At 41.0% G+C, this 16,734-nt stretch overlaps 1 protein-coding gene across 1 annotated transcript in view; it reads right to left on the reverse strand.

Moving 5' to 3' along the window:
- The window catches only part of LOC125010287 (collectin-12-like), a 46,760-nt gene that overhangs the window by 26,937 nt on the left and 3,089 nt on the right, over positions 1 to 16,734 (reverse strand). The window contains exon 2 of the mRNA XM_047588772.1: positions 15,943 to 15,993. Within this exon, the coding sequence (XP_047444728.1) occupies positions 15,943 to 15,993 (51 nt within the window). The remainder of the gene's footprint in view (positions 1 to 15,942; positions 15,994 to 16,734) is intronic.

Consider the following 16,734-nt stretch of genomic DNA (forward strand, 5'->3'; position numbering starts at 1 on the left):
CCTCTTGTGGAGCCATGAGTTGAATTATGCTCTCGGGTGAAATGTCTCAAAGAGAAACGACTGAAAGGATTCCTACGGTTTCTAATCATTCATTTACATTTTGTAACAAATTCACATGACATTTCAATTTTTTATTTTTTTTTTGGTTAGAATTCTGCAAAACCAATGGTGTTCCCACCAGCCATGCGTAATTTGAGTTTAGTGTTCATTTCCAGATGTCGCAGTTCTGACAGTAAACATGTTAAGCACAGGCCCAACACCAGCATGTTAGAATTATAATTAATATTCAGCAGTGCACCGCTCATGGACTCTGTTTAAAAGAAAGAAGCAAGGAACAGTTTGTCATTTGCGCGACCCTCTCGACTGCCTTGATCCTTCGCAGTAGATGCTCCCTAGTGAATTTTGCTGGCACTGATCCTCAGAAGGCTTCGTGCTCGGCTGTGGGCCGGTTTTAATCGTTGCTAATTGCTTCACTGTTGTTGTTAAACTGCAGAGGAAAGACAGAAGCAGATTGGGAGAGAGGGAAAGAAGGAAGGAAGGAGAGAAGGATGGGGCAGTCCAGCACGGTGTCTGTAAAACAGCTGTATTTCATTTGGACTGAGTAAGAAAAAAAAAAAAAAAAAAAAAAAAATCAACGTTTTCCATGTACCTGCCATTAGACGTGCCTGAATGCCTCATCTCACTCCTGGCTGGCAGTGGAAATTTCCATAGCAACACAAAGAAAGCCTGTACAGACGAGAGCCTTTTTGTGTGAAGAGTCTTTGTGCAAAGTGTTAATACTATACTTCTACTTCCTTCAACCACAGGAATCCTTTGACTTCTATTTTGTGTTATATGAAAACTGGATATGATCACAAGCCAAACACCAGCACAGGCTGCGCTTTTCTTCCCCACCTTGATGGAATCTGACAGAGTACAATCCTGCCAATGCTGAATTTTTTATATATATATATATTTATTTTTTTTATTATTTTTTTGTGTGTCTCACATTCCAAGAGGGAACACAAATGTTTTTCTTTTAAGTGCTTGTGGTATCCATCCACAAATGTACAAACTGTCAGAGCTACCATTACATCTAATTGTGGTTTTATGTTACAGTTTGTAATTCACAGACCTGCATTGAAGCAGTTTGGTTCAAGAAAAAAAAAAAAAGCTCCGACAAACCAAGACACACACAAGTAGATTCACAAAAATGCTTATCAAACAAACATGTACCACAACTGACAACTGAAGACGGATTGCTAAACACAGAGTACGGCTGAGGTTGACTTTCATTTAAATTCGACTGAACTTTATTTTTATAGCATCAATAACAATACAAACTGTCGCAGGGCGCGTTGCAGCAACCTCCACAGCGAGCTCTAAGACTGGCCAGGAAAAAGTCATCTTCAACAGGAGGAAACCTGGAACAGAAGTCACGTCGTTCTGGGGTAAACATCTGACTGAGACTGAGAGACAGAAAAGCAGGGGGAACTAGTAGAAGGTTAACCCTAGCACCCCAATGAAACTGACATGTGGCACTACTGAGGAGTTAGGATATTGCATTGTTTTGTATTTCATCCCAAGGGAGAAAATCCATCCAACAACATTTCTCCTTCAACCTCACAGCAATCATCGTCAGGAACACCAAAGAAATAGAGGGTGTGCACGTGACGTCACAGCAAGCGGAGATTAGCAGCATTAGCCTGAATTACAGGCTTTAATCGTCTAAATTGTAAAATTAATTTTAAAAAATGGGGAAGAGCTGCTGCGCGATTGACTGAACCAGCAGACTTGAAAAGCAGTCAGAGATATATTTTTACAGATTGCTCCCACTGCCAAAGAAGAGAGAAGTAAATGGATCGCTGCATTGCAACGAAACAACTGGAATCTAAGCAGCGAACCCTGGTGTTGTGGTTTTTTGATGAAGTCACAACTTAAGTCGCTTATTATGTTACGTTCTGAAATGTGTCGATGTTGTTGTTTTGTTGTAGTCACGGCCGACAGTAACTATTTCAGTTCAAACAATAGATAACAACAAAATAATACACTGAATATCTGTGATTGCTCCTTGTCATCTTTTTAATGTCTGGTCAGACGCTACAGTATTGTATGGCTAACGTTACTTCTTAGCGTTAGCATCTTTTATTTAGCTACATTTATCATAACTGAAATTACCTTAAGCTGGCTGAAAGTGAGGCTAATCCACTTTTTCCATACTAGTACATGTGAATCATAGTCGAGTCCAGTTGTCCTTGATTTGATCTGATAATCCACATTTTGGATTATCAGATCAAATCAAGGACCCTGTATTTACTGATAGATTTCACATTGTTTTTGCCACTCAGGGGGGCAGCAGTGACATCAATGCATGCCGTCTATTTCTCTTCATCTCCTGGTGAGAATGATTGCCTTCAGAACATGTCATAGTAATTCATCCAAAAGGAGTTGAGTTATTTCCATCTGGACCAAACCAGCTCAACTCATTGAACCAACCAAAAACACATTTTTCCCATTTCATAGCCATCTTCAGCCTTGGACTACACAACAAATGGTTGTATTTGTGTTAATGAATCATGTGTGGCGCAGATGAAGAAAAGAGTGATGACTGATTCCATTCTTGGGATCATGTTCAGCGTTTAACTGGGCTAACAGGGTGCGCTGCGGTCGTGGTGTCCCCCTCCTCCCCTCCTCCCCTCCCCCCTGCCCTTACAGCTAGTAGTCGCCAACTGGAATGTTAACAAGTAGGCACTATCCAACTGAGGAAGTTACTACTGAGACAAATTACTGAGACATTAAGTTCCCTGAATTGCTGAGCCAGCCTATCGTGGACTATTTTTTTTTTTAAACTCCATGCTAACAGGTTTACGACGCTTTAAATTGGGCCCGGGTCTTCTTGCACATCTGTACCTTGTTACACTGGAGCCAAATCAAAGGACGCATGCAAACATTTGATACATCGCCCCTTCATGCCAAGCATCACAAGAATAAGCGGCCATGTTTCTCAGCTGTGCCATGTTTGTTTTGGAGGTTTTCATAAGATGCGCTTTCGGTGGCGGTCGCTTCCTTCATTTGATTGATGATTAAGGAAAAATAACATATGGATGGCTGCATGTCTGAACAGGATGCGCTCATTACACACACACACACACACACATACACACAAACATGTTGCCTAAAGCTGAAGAAGCTGAATGAAGCTCTTTGAAGGCTTTGACCAAAGACCATAGCATAAATACCATTCTGGGATATACAATGTGAATGGGCGTCCTCTTTGACACTCCCTTCAGCCACTGAGTCCTAGACTATAAAGGCCTTCTCATCCTATATCTGTAACTTGTAAACAACTAAACCAGAAGGACACGATTTTAAAGAGCTGTCTGGTAGAAATTATATTGTAATCGCTGAATTCATACCTGATACCAGTCCAATACCATTTTGTTCCACCTCCTGAACAACTACCTCTCATGTTTATTTATACTTGTCTGAATGCACTAATATCAGCGGTGCTTCTGCAAGCGTTCAACTTTGCCAAGCGTTTGTCAAGTTGACAATTCCACCGCCTCTGCTCATAACACATTGTATTAATTACACTTGATTATTTGTTCTTCTTTGAACTTAAATTAACTCCAGCTTATCTGTATACCTCATACAGTCCGATGTTCAACGCAGCAATTTTGTCTGGTATCAGGCCGATACCGACACTGATTATCAGTAAAAACAAAAAAAAATGAAGATGAAGATTAATTACACTGGAAAGATCTTCCTTAAAATAATAACAATAACTTATACTATTAACCAATGATTTTATCACAGTCCCTTTATATATGATTCTTTACTTCTAGTTTTCAAATGCTGTGAAGCAGAACATACATAACATTTATTTACTAAAAAGCCGTTGCAGTCTTTTCAAAAGCCACCTGCATCCATAGTACTCCAGCAAGTTTTTGGACATATGCAAGTTTTATTGAAGTTTTGCAACAAGAGAGAAACAAAGAAGAAAGAATTGTGCTAAAATAGCAGAACACAAGTTATTAAAGAGTCTCAGGGTCAATGACGCAGTGAACGTGGAGTTGATTAGACCTCTTTTTGTCATCCCATCTGTGCTCGGTTAGAAGAAGACAAACTATGACAAATGGGCTATACACACACACACACACATATATATATATAAATTGTAATCCAAAGACAAAGACTTTAAAGCACGCAAGTGTGACTCATAAACAGAGCTGGACCACTGTATTGGGGATACTTGGTGAGGTAGGATTGTGTTGTAGTCAGCAGTTTCCATTAAAACCAACGCTCACCTCTTCGGATCTGACAGCTTATGATGAGATTTGGACAGTTCATCACATCACATGTGCTGCCACAAGTTTCATGGGAAAAAATACCAACTACTCACTGTGCTATAAAACATAGTTTGTGATGTGGGTCCACCACGAGCTGGCAAGCAGTGGGAGAGTTGGCAGGCGGGACCATTTGATGTAATTGAAACTTAACATTCCCAGGGAAGGCAGTAAAGTGCAACTCAAATAGCACCTGCATCTACACTATTAAGAAGGAATGCTTTAAAAGACGATACATGCATAATGTGCACTTGTTAGCTCACATTTTAACTTTGCTACTCATTCGAGCATGAAGCTAAATGTGTGAATTCCTGCTTTAAAAGGCCGATTACACTTTACTTAATATCCCTGTGCTCTAAAAACCAAGCGTACACTCTGTGAACCATTTGCTGTTTACTTCTGCTGAACAGGGAGCACTGGTTTCATTGGACAAGGTTTAAGATATTTGCCAAAGTCATATAATTAATTAGAGCACTGAACACTATGGTGCAGGATGTTTACACATGAAAGAACGTCTGCAACAATCAGGGTCTTGCTATATTAGTTCACGCAATCCTGATTAAGCTAAAGTTACTCTCTTTGTGTATTCTGCAGCATACATGATTGACATTCCTATGCTTGCTTGCATTGTTTAGCAATTTATTCTACATCAATCAGTAATAATTATTTGCCAGAGCTGAAAAAGAGGGAAGTCAACAGCATTTAGAAATATGTTGGCAAAATGAGAGTTACAAATGTAACTACGGTTTCTCTGAGTGCATGGTTTCTGGCACTCAGGAAGATTGAAATCCGAGCTAGGAGGCAACCAAGAAAATATTATGATGCTCCTAACAAAACACAAACTCATCATTCAGAGGAAAGATTCAAATATATATATATAAAAACACACTTTTCTGTTTGTGTAATTTCTCTCTCTGTTAGAAGGGAAAATCAGACATTTGGCATTTTAAGCAGCTAAGAAACAAAATGATGCGTAAGGGTCCAGAAAAAGACAGACAGTAAATTCCAGACAGTCTTCCACGCACAACCTTCTGTTGCAAACGCTGCACAATATATTCAGTAGTAAAAACAGTTCTTTAAGACGGACATTTAACCACCACAATTCACATGCATGATTGTAGAAAAACGTGGAAGCCATAAACCAAATTTATTGGCTTGAGTGGAGAACAAGAGACCCCCTGGCTCCTCCTGCTCATGTTCCAGCGTTGGCATGTTGGAATGAGGTCATTTCACGTAAAACAGGACCATGTGAACCTCAGAGCGAAGGAGGAAAGAGGGTTGATCGCCGATCTCTTTCACCATGTCAAGCCTCACCAGATGGGTATCATTCTTTAGGCTTTGACTTATGACTTGTTTGAATGGAGATACATGTGCTCTTGCCTTTACTATGGGTGTTGGCACGCAGCCATGTTTACAATGAAGGTTGAAGTTACTGCAAAAACTTTGTATGACAGCAATAACAAATCAGGAAAGGATGAGCTACTATAAACAAGGGTTTGAGCACAGACACCGTAAGCATGAAAAATATATAAAATATAACCACGATAAAAGAAGACACAATTGACCTGCATAAGTATAGAAGAAACTAGGAGTTGAACCGAGGACACTGACAGTGGGAGCTGACATGTTTGTGTTGCTAAAGGTGGACTCCCTCCATCTGATGATGTTGTGGTGTGTGGAAAACATTGTTCCTAAATTGACCGTCTTTTAAATTCAGTCCTGATGTGAACGGGCTGTTGTGTAGGTATTTTAACTAACAGGAATTTTAGTTTCTAAAACATTTCAGCCAGCAAATATACAATAAACTAACAAGAGGCGCGCAAGTTGGATGGGTCAACCCTCTGATCTGGGAAAAAAAAAGAGAAAGAAATTGTGGTTGAAGCAGCTGAGCAAAGTCCAGGAAAAAAAAAAAAAACTTCTTCTCCTTCTTTTTATTTTTTTTTATTTTACTTTGACATCTAAACAAACACTCAGGTCCTTACCCCGGGAGCTCACGCAAAGATGAGTGGATGGTTGCCAGGAGCTCCTTGTAAGGTTGAGTTGGCAACACATTCGCTTCAGACAGCTAGTACCATAGCAGTGAACCGATTACATTAAAATGAACATGATTAACAAAGTGACTGTTAGTAGTTAGTATCAGGGCTAAGCTAATCTTTCGGTTAAAAGTCACACGGTTGTGCGGTGGCAGCATGGAGGGGGGTGACTCCAGGAGGCTGGGACTCACTGTTAAGCCTTCTTGAGGCATCATGGGTGTAACTTAATGAAACATCGGTGAAGGGAGGTGCCCACTTGAAAACCCCTTGATGTGCCACATACTGCCTACTGCTGTTAGCTAGGCTAGCTAGCTGGTGTCTCCTTGTTGGCTGCTAGCTGGTAGCTGACTGCTAGCCCACTGGTCAGTTTTACCGTTGGACTGAGCTTCTACATGTGTTTTGCCTCGGATCTTGGCACGAGGGATTGTAACACCTTATCCTGTGAATTAATGAATAGTTCAACTTGTGATTCAGTACAGGTTGCTATAGCAACGCAATATCCAGCTAAAGCTAACTGCAGCGTGAAAGAAGCTTCATAGTAGATTCTGTGCTTCAGAAGTTATTATAAAAGAAACCACATGCATTGGCCTCTTCAGTAAAAGAAAAAAAAAACACACACACACACATCATATATAAACCCATTTCTGTCACTGGTTTATGTCACTGACAGCGTTAACTCAAGCGAACAAGCGTGCCTTATAAAACAAGAACTTAAATGACGTTCCATGTTGCTACGTGCCGTCACTGATCTTGTTGTTGCACAAGAAACACACAATTTCAGCTAATTCCTGGGTAAAAAAAAACAAAAAAACAACAACCCCTGCAGCACTTTGTTTGTAAAATGTGGAACATTACACAAGTGTGATAAATATCAAACCATTCTGTAATTGCAACCATGTTATTATGGAAAAAAGTCATCTAAGAATTTATAATGACTGAGAACTATCTGTGTCTTGGAAGACATTTAAAAGTCACACGCAGTGAGATCAGTCACAAAACCCACATCTAACCACCACTACAACATGAACACAAACAAACTGAGGCACATTTTGTCACACAGGTTAAAAATATTATATTACTCTCTCGTGTGAGCCCAAAACCACCGCTCTGGTGCTGAGCCGAACGCTGGAATTAACTCCGAGGACCATCTGCGCAGTTGGGTTTTTGTGCGGTCGCACCCGCTGGGTGGCCCGCCGCGGAGGCACTTATGATACTGAATCAGCAACAATCATCACTGAGCCTGATGTTCACCAGCCTGAGTCTGGCTGAGTCCGTGCTGTACTCCATCCCGTCACATCCCACATCGCACTTTCAAGCTTCATCGCCCATAGAGCCAATAAAACCGCAGTGTGGACGCAGTCGGAGATCCAGCCAAGTCTGGCTTTACTTGTAGAGGAAAGATGCCGACCACAGAGAAGATGGCATCTTACTGCCTTTACAGGCTCCCGTAGTTCTTCTCTGGCCCCCATCAAAACTAGCGGAACAGTTGTGTAATGTGTTATTATTCTTGCTATCAAATGAAGCCAGGAAGCAGATTGTCACAACAACAAAATTAAACACTTTATCCATTTCTGTAAGTGCTATCTAGTCCTTGCATCTCTAAATGCATCATTGAGGTTTTGTGACATCACCTCTGAGATTTATTCTGCAAGGGCTCAAAACATTGAGATTATCTTGGTTAAAGGGCTGAACCAGTTAATTCAAATAGTTTTGTGTTGTGCCCATCAATGGCCGATGGGCATTATAACTAACAGAAATAACTTAAGAGATAAGTTAAGATAGAGGACATTGTTTTTTTGGCAGCGCAAAAAACTTTGTGAGAGCAGGATAGGAACAAAAGCTGCTCCTAGTTATCTCTAACTATCTCTGGAGTAACTGAAAACGATAACAGAGATGTCTAACATAATCCAATGAACACAGGTACTTAGATAATAATAAGAATTAGGGACCATTTGGAACAGACTGGCAAAATTCAGTTAAGATAAAGGATATGGTTGGTACAGTCCCATCAGATCATTTTAGAGTTTTATGACACGGACAGAAACAACTAAATTTGAAAGATTCAAATCTCCACAGACAGAAAAACCTCATATTCTGATGTTTTGAGGCAGGGAAACACTCAGACTGCATCCTGCTGGATTATTTTATTTTTGCGTCCGTGTAAACACTTAAATTGGAATCTATAATCGAGATTGTTTCAGATGCTTTAGAGAGAGACTGTCCATTTAAAAATGTAGCCGATATCTGACAAAGTAACATAAAGAAAAAAACATTTTTAAGTTAATCAAGATTTGTAAATGATTTAAATTTCACTTCATGGTAACAACATTACTTTTCAGCATCCTCACTAGTCTGATCCAACCATTTTCAGACTTTCTAAAAAAGCTCAGATCAAAACTCCTGGACACCGTTTTAGTGATGACAGTCCATTCCACAGCTCGTCACATTCAAGCAATGTTTTTCCACCAAAGCTGTTCCAGTATAAATTAAACAATCTGAAACGCGTTCTTTCTGTCATTTCACATTTTTCAGCTTTTTCCTTTTTTTAACGCATTCAGCTCCAGATATTCTTCTCATCTCTACTGACTGCTAAGCACGACAAATATCAGTACCTGAAAGTATTTTACAAGGTAAGTGAGAAAATCTGATTTAGAGTAATGTTGGGTGAATTGACACAGCACTACTATGTTCCAGCAGACCGAGCGGTTCTGATACTTTCCTTTGCAGCAGATGTACAGATCTGAACACACAAACCAATGTCTGGCTTCAAACAGTCATTTTAAACACCTGTGAGCTGAATAAATGGAAAAAAAAAAAAAAAAACTATGTGGCTTTTTTTCTTTGTATAAAACGCAGGTATTTTTTCTCTATCTCCAAAAAAAGAGTATTAAAGCATAAACAAGAAATACGCTGAGCAGCAGTGTCGCTGGTTTGGGGCCAAGGTAAGAGCAGCCAGAGCAACAACAGCCCCACGGGCAGGTCTGAGAGTCAGCTAGTGAGCAGCACCGTGACTCACTGCACCACGAAGAAAAGTACACACTTTTCATTTGAGCTTTCTGCTGTTTTTCAAAGAGAGGAAACAGCGAAGTTGATGCTGGACACTCGTTGGGGGCCCTCCATTGAGGACGACACCGGTGCCGAGACGCAGACACTTGACAGAAAATGGAGCCAGACGCTTGAAGACACTGCTATTCTTGCGCCTGCGCCAAAAAGCTGCTGTGAAGTGCAGAACTCGACAAACATCCATCATGTGTGAGAAGACACCATGTCACATGACAGTCGGTTGCAGGCGCTGGTGAGCGGTGTGAGGAGGTTTTACGGGGCGGTTAGGTTGATTTTGGACAAAAACAACAACGTCTATATATAGAACCAGACAGACAAAGCTAACTGCAACTACAGAGACTCCAGGAGGTACCTTTTCACCGACATGCGAGTTAATGCCTGGAACCTCCTCCTAAGTAATGTACCCCCTGCTTTATAGATAAGATGGAAGTCAGGGCAGCTGGAAGACATTTTGATCTCCAGGCTTGATAAACAAACAACAACAAAAAAAATAAATGAAGCCATGTCAGAGTTTAAGCAGGAACAGAAGTCGCCTCATAGTCACATCTAACATACTGTACGTCCATTCTGGACGTCCATTTCAGTCCATATAATCAATTTGACACCATCATCATCTGAGTCGCCTTCAGATTCCTGCATACATCCTACATATCTACCAATTTGTGTCCGTTTAAAAGTTTCACACTGTTCTCTCAGATGTGTGAGCAAAGGCCAGAAACCAAGGAATGATTCAGCTAAGATATAGTTACCGTGGTGACTGAGGTTAGGCTACTGAAATTATGGTAAGGTTGGAGGAAAGAAAAAAAAAAAAAATCCACCAGTATTGGTCGGTGTGCGACATAGCACCAGCTCTGGTTTCCACACCCATCCTCCACCCCCGGCGTGCTTTCACACATTTTGAACTCAGACACGACCGCTCAGTCAAAGTCAGGGAAGGTTCAACCATATGCAGACGGCAACGACGACTTGGCAACCAGCTGGAGCACGTGCTTTAATTCCCTTGTGAATCTGAAGCACATAATTGCCTACTCAGCTACACTTCATTAAATATCTTAATATAGCTTAAGATCCAAAATAAGAACATGCTTGGAGGGTTATTTGGGTGGAGGCGATTTGAGCATCGACTGAGAGAGTCCGTCAGTGGGAAATAACGTTTGTGAAGAAGCAGAGCCAGTGAACAACTAAGGATGTAAAACGAAACCAATGTCATGACTCATATTAGATGTATGAATGAACTGTAAGACATGTTGATGAGGAGGCCTGACTGATTACACTCTAAAAAGAGAAAAAACGCAACAAAGAAAATCAACGCAACACATTCCTTCCTGTTCTGTCGTCTTGAGTTCCGAGAACTTCTCATGAAATTACTTAGAACCAAGAAAAAATACTGAGTTATTTATACATTATTCATCTACTCACATACTCACACAGTCACACCCTGGTGGTGGAGAACTACCTCAGCAGTCATAGCTGCCCTGGCTGCCAATTCACCGCCTCTCGGACCACCACAGTCATCACAATCATACAGGGGAGCAAGGTGGGTTAAATGTCTTGTCCAAAAAACGACGGACAGACTGGGGACAGGGTGGGATCGAAACTGCCAACCTTTCGGTTATTGGACTGCACCTCCTGAGCTACTGCCGTCCATTGGCTTAGTTTTTGATCGTGCAGCAACGGTGATGGAAAACACATTTCAAAGTGAGTGTGATTTCATTTATGAAGATTGGTACATTCTCTGGAACATTCTCAGTTGCGTTATGACTGAGAGTGGACTAGGCTGAGTTGCCCATAATTAAAAACACTGTTGATTGCAGAATAAAAAATAATTCCGGTAAAAGTCATTTCATGAGAAGTTGAGAAGAACTGAAAAAGACAAATGGAAATTATTGCGTTGCTTTTCTTTGTTGAGCCAAAATATTTGTTTTTTAGAGTGCAGACTGAGACTTGGTGACATTAGTCATCATCAGGTCAATTTTTATTAAGTTCCCAGAATTTGAAACCAGCTCAAAGCCAAGTGAAGCAGAAATATCAGTTTAGACTCCGCACAATATTAAGTTGATCTTAGCATCAAAAATCAAGAGTTAAGTCAACTGAGACAACTGAGGCATCTGACACTGTTTGTAATCTAAATCAATTTTTTTTTTTGTTTTTTTGTATTGCGACAGTGCATTTAATTATGTGGTTGTACCAGGTCCTCTGAATTGCTATTTAGAGTGATACGTTCACCACCGTCTGCGTTTGTCTTTATCTGCAGACTCTTGGTTGCAGGGGTCTGTTCTGCTGACCTGCGACTGACCCACGTCTGCAACGCTTTGAGCCGCAATCCCCGTGGCATGCCTCTTTACCCTGGCCCCCACTAGGACACAGTGATTTCTGCACTGTCTGGGATCCATTCCAGTCTGCCTGTCATTGGTCAATCCAGGATTGACCCACCGCACCGTGACCATTCACGCACTGACCCTGCGGACTTTGCAGGTCTGCGGTAAGATCAGCGACAAGTCAGTGAAGCAGCGGTCTGCGCAGTTTTATCTGTCACCGACTCCCCAACGTTAAATTGTTTTCCTACTTCTATGTAATCCTTTAATGTTTTCTCCCTCTTTCTCCTCCCATGGCTCGCTCCGCTCTTTATTGAAAACACAAGTGGGTAATCTTTCATTAGGACAACAGCACACAAACGGCATGCATGCATGTCCTGGAGGGGGTTGTAAGTAACAGGCTGGCATTCTGAAAACATTCTTTTCTGGTAATAAAGTCCCCGTAAATTAAAACCACTTGCTGTTTTGCTCCCAAAAATAAGTCAGACGAGGAATGCGATTCTCAGCTCAAAATAAAACTGTTGACAAATGTTTCCCTGTTGAATCAGACACAAAAATAAAAGCAGATTACCGAAAGCAAAAGCTGACATGGAGGGACGCGAGAATAAAGAAAACAACAGTGGAGCAATTAATAAATATTTTTTGGTGAAATTATCTCCACATTTTTCTCCTTTTCCACCCCCCCCCTTCCCTCTCTTTCTCCTGCTGCTGACACAGCACAACCCGTCATGCTGCGTTCTCCACCTCTCGCTCTGCCTTTCTTTCTAAGTATAAACTGTAGGTTTGCTCTGAATAAACTTCCAGTCTGGACACAGGAAGTGGCTCAGCAACTTCTCAGGTTTGGACACACTCTCAGTGGGATAATAGACCTCTTGTGGAAAGCAGATGTCAAAATGAGCCCTGGACCTCATTCCTCTCTTCGGAGAAAGACTCGGGAGACCCACGACAACATAGTTTCCCGTCATTGCTCAAGTATGTGTAGCGAAGATAGGTTAAAGGAACAGCTCAACTGTTCATTTTGTCCTTTTTATTGGTAGAAGGTGAATTTACAGTTAACCAGTACACATCTAAAGGTAACTGATATGTTTTATGATCTTTGTTTAGTCAGTACACAAAGTAAATTTGAACTGGTTTGAAGAGACGCAGTAAGTATTAAGAGCACTGATCTCTCGGAGTCACGGGTGGTAACACTCTGTTTATGCAAAGCTAGGCTAATTGCCTCTTAGCACCAGCATAAGAAAAGTTTCAATCTTCGTATCTGACTCCCGATAATCTATTATCTGTCATATGTCTGAATGCTGAACTTTGGATCACCATTTGACAATAGCTGACGGGATCAGAGATCGCTGCTAACGCAATCCAAATATTTCCTACTGATGCAACTTCACATTAAAAGCACTGATCTGGCAAAAGGCAAGTTGACTTGTACCAGGAAGGAGTCATTTTTTATATCCACATCATTAATCAATGATGCAGCTGTACAAAAAAAAAAAAAAAAAAAAACAACATAAAAAAGACAAAGATGACGGCCATTTTTAGAACCAGAAGAAGAAAAAACGTCAGTGAGCTGTTGGATGAAGAGCTGCAGAATTCTCTAACCTCTCCAGCCAGGTAACTGATTCCTTGCAACATCAATTTATTCTGCCACAACGAGAATTTTCAGACCTGTACTAAGTATGGTACAGCTGCAGCGACAACTAGCGGCTTCAGGTGTTACCACATCAGCCGGGTCTGAAATGTTCAAGATTGCCACTCTACATATATGAAGAGATGCAACAAATGCAGACACATCCTCCCAAGGTGTAGGTGAACATTTTGGATGAAAATAAGTTAGACATGCAGTAACTGTACTGTACATCTTTGGAAGGTTTTGGAGCTACAAGTAGGACAGTGATCTTCAGCATTATCGTCAACTTCAAATATTTTCCTGAGGGCTTCTCTCTTCAAAAATATTCCCAAGACACAAACTCTATCTTGTATTGTACTTTTTAGTATATCCAAAAAGCATTAAAAAGCTTTTTGGATATTATCTTGTCTTATATTTGTGTTGATTTACTTGTGTTTTAACATCTTTCAATAATACAAACAGTGGACATTTGATACTCAAAAGATGGCTTTGTGTGTTCCTTTCTGCTGCACAGCTGCTTAATACCACGGGCTGACCAGCTGGGTAAAAAATACAGATGCTCTGATTAAATAATGTGCAGTGTAAATATTGTCTAGAATGATAAATGAACACATGCATAACAAGAAGATTGATGTTTGGTTTGGTATCCAAGAAAGTCAAACTGTCTCCTGTTAAAGGAGCTGGATCAACACATACAGGAAGTGAGGCGTGTGCACACGAGTAAACTGATTGTGATTCCTACTGCATTCACACTCCTTGACAAAAAAGCTGCTGAGTGCTTGGATGACATGTGCACTGAAGCGTGTCTTAAAACCAGAAGACCAAAACTCCCGTAACTCGCTCCCTGTCCTGGGACAGAAGCAGAAAAATGGCGTGAGTAGGCACAAATGCATCAAACTGAAGTTATACACCAGTGTAAAGGTGTCAGACATACAGACCACACCAAAACTGGTCCGCCAGGGGGCCCAGTCTGGCCCGCAGGACGAATTTGCAAAGTATGAAAATTACATAGAAGACATTGATTGTCAATAAAAAATTAGCTGCTATTCCTGATTTGTCCACTAGGGATACACTGTTTACGTAAAAATAGTGGTTATAACACAACACTAGAGCCCAGAACTATACAACAGATGGGTGGTAGCTATAGCTTAAAGCAATGATTCGTTGCGGCATTCAAATACACAAAGACTTTCACAATGATATTTGTTCATTTACTCATTCATTTTCTGTAACTGCCTGGGTTGCGAGTGTGGTTGCTGGTAATAGGTGGGGTAAACTCTGCACAGTCTGTAGTCTAACGTAGGGCCAACACAAAGAGACCGTTCATGCTCACATCTATGGTAATATTAGAATCACCAATTAACCTAGCAACCACATCTATTAAGTATGAGGAAGCCAGAGAACCCTAAGAGATCTCAGGGACTTAATCATCTATAATGAATAAACTGTAGACAAACAGATTGGTCGGAAAGAGAAGGCTTTGCGGAACGATTGGCAGCTCGTCCTAGCCTCACAGCTAATATGAGGATAAGGATAGGGACGACTGCCACCGAGAGTTAGCTAAAGCACTTCACAGTCTACCCACTCATACGTTTACACACCAGTGTCAAACACTCTGAGCAACTTCAGTGTCTAGTTACTTTGGCATGTATCAGTGGTCAAACCACTAACCCTCTGGTTCCCTCTGGCAACTTGCTCTACCTACTGAGCCACAGCCACCCACAGACCATATATGTTTGCTGGCTGTTGTTTGTAATCTTTGTGGTGCGTTCAAGCGCAACATTTTGGTTTCATGAGGTGACATCGGTTGACTTTTGTTGATGCTGGTCAGGTGTGTCCAAGCCTTAAGGCTTTGACTAGAAATTCCCATTTCTTTGTCTTGGCAAATCCTTTTAGAAGTTAATGAAATTCTTATTATACCATGTGCTGGATCAGCCTAAATCTCAAATATGTTGCTGCAGAAAGCTCTGTTGACTGGATATAATCCATATTTAGGCAGCTTTAACACACACTTAATCAAGGGCTGCAGAAAGAACTAACATGAAGGAGGCCAGATAAAATGCCGCATATAGATTTTGCATATTTTTTAATTTGTTTCACACAGTTTAGAGTCTCTATCATCTGGTGTCTGGGTGCAGTTTTTTTTACCTATTGACTGGGTGCGATTATAAACCTGTTCCCTGACAATTTAACTCTGAGAACCAAATATATTCAAGGGAAAGTATATCTGAGTCACTTGGAGACTGAATGTTTTTTTGTTTTTTTCTTGGTGGGTGAAACACAAACACGATGATGCTGATAAGGTTGCAAAGTCATCAGCTGGAACACCCAGGACGCTGCGGTTTCCCTTTTGTACCCCAACTGTTGTTACTCCAGAGAAATAAATATGAACACGGCAGCCAAAAGTGAGTTCCTTTACGGGAAACGAGGTGTGGACACTGTTTAACCTCAAGAATTATTGTATGCGGGCCACAGCCAAGCAAAAGACTATATTCTTTAATCTGGACTGACATCACTGGAGGATTAAGAACCTGTGTAGGCGGACACAGCTGGAATGCTGGGAGTCACTTGATACTTACCAAACCTCTTGTAGCCAAAGGACTGCACCTCCTCTTCATCAGCAAAGTCGTCTGGTGGGAGAACACAGAAATATATTAGATCAAATGTGAACATTAACCATATTAGTCATGAAAATGCTCTTACAAGAAAATTTTCAAGTCAAGGTTCACTTAAGGTTTTTTTTCCTGGAGACTACTCGTGTAAAATCATGTACAATAGTGGGGACAAACTGAAACAGGACATAGTTGAGTCTGTACATAGAGCTTATTGAATTAATGTATTGTGTTGCTCTTCACATCTGAGCAACAGATTTTTTCTGCATGGGATCTCTCTCCATCAGAGTGACTGGAAGACGTCCTAACAAAGGGAGAAAGAAAGAGGGTATTTTTGTCTTGTTAGCCTGATGTTGATTTATCCACTGAATGGGACACCTAAGACATCAGAGCAGAATTTGCCTAACAGTAAGTTTGTATGCACACAGAAATTATTGCCTTAATCCAACTTTAATCGGACAATTTAAGCTCATGTAAAGGCGTAACTCCGACTAATATCCAATCCAACACTCAGGTAATGCGATTGGAAACCGATTTTCTCCAGCATGTATACGCTTAATTGGACTTTAACTAGACAACGTGTGTGCACATGCTCCACAGCCGCTGTGCTGCCGTGTGACACCAGGACAAAAACATCTAAGAAAGTCATTCGCAGAAGAAGAAGGTAAACAGAGTAGGTAGAAGAACCACCTGAGGGACAGGGCGCATTTTATCTGCACCAGAAGTAGCGCGCACATTACGTCCGAGATTAAAAAAGTG

This window comes from Mugil cephalus, chromosome 7, assembly GCF_022458985.1.
Source record: "Mugil cephalus isolate CIBA_MC_2020 chromosome 7, CIBA_Mcephalus_1.1, whole genome shotgun sequence".
NCBI lineage: Eukaryota > Metazoa > Chordata > Actinopteri > Mugiliformes > Mugilidae > Mugil > Mugil cephalus.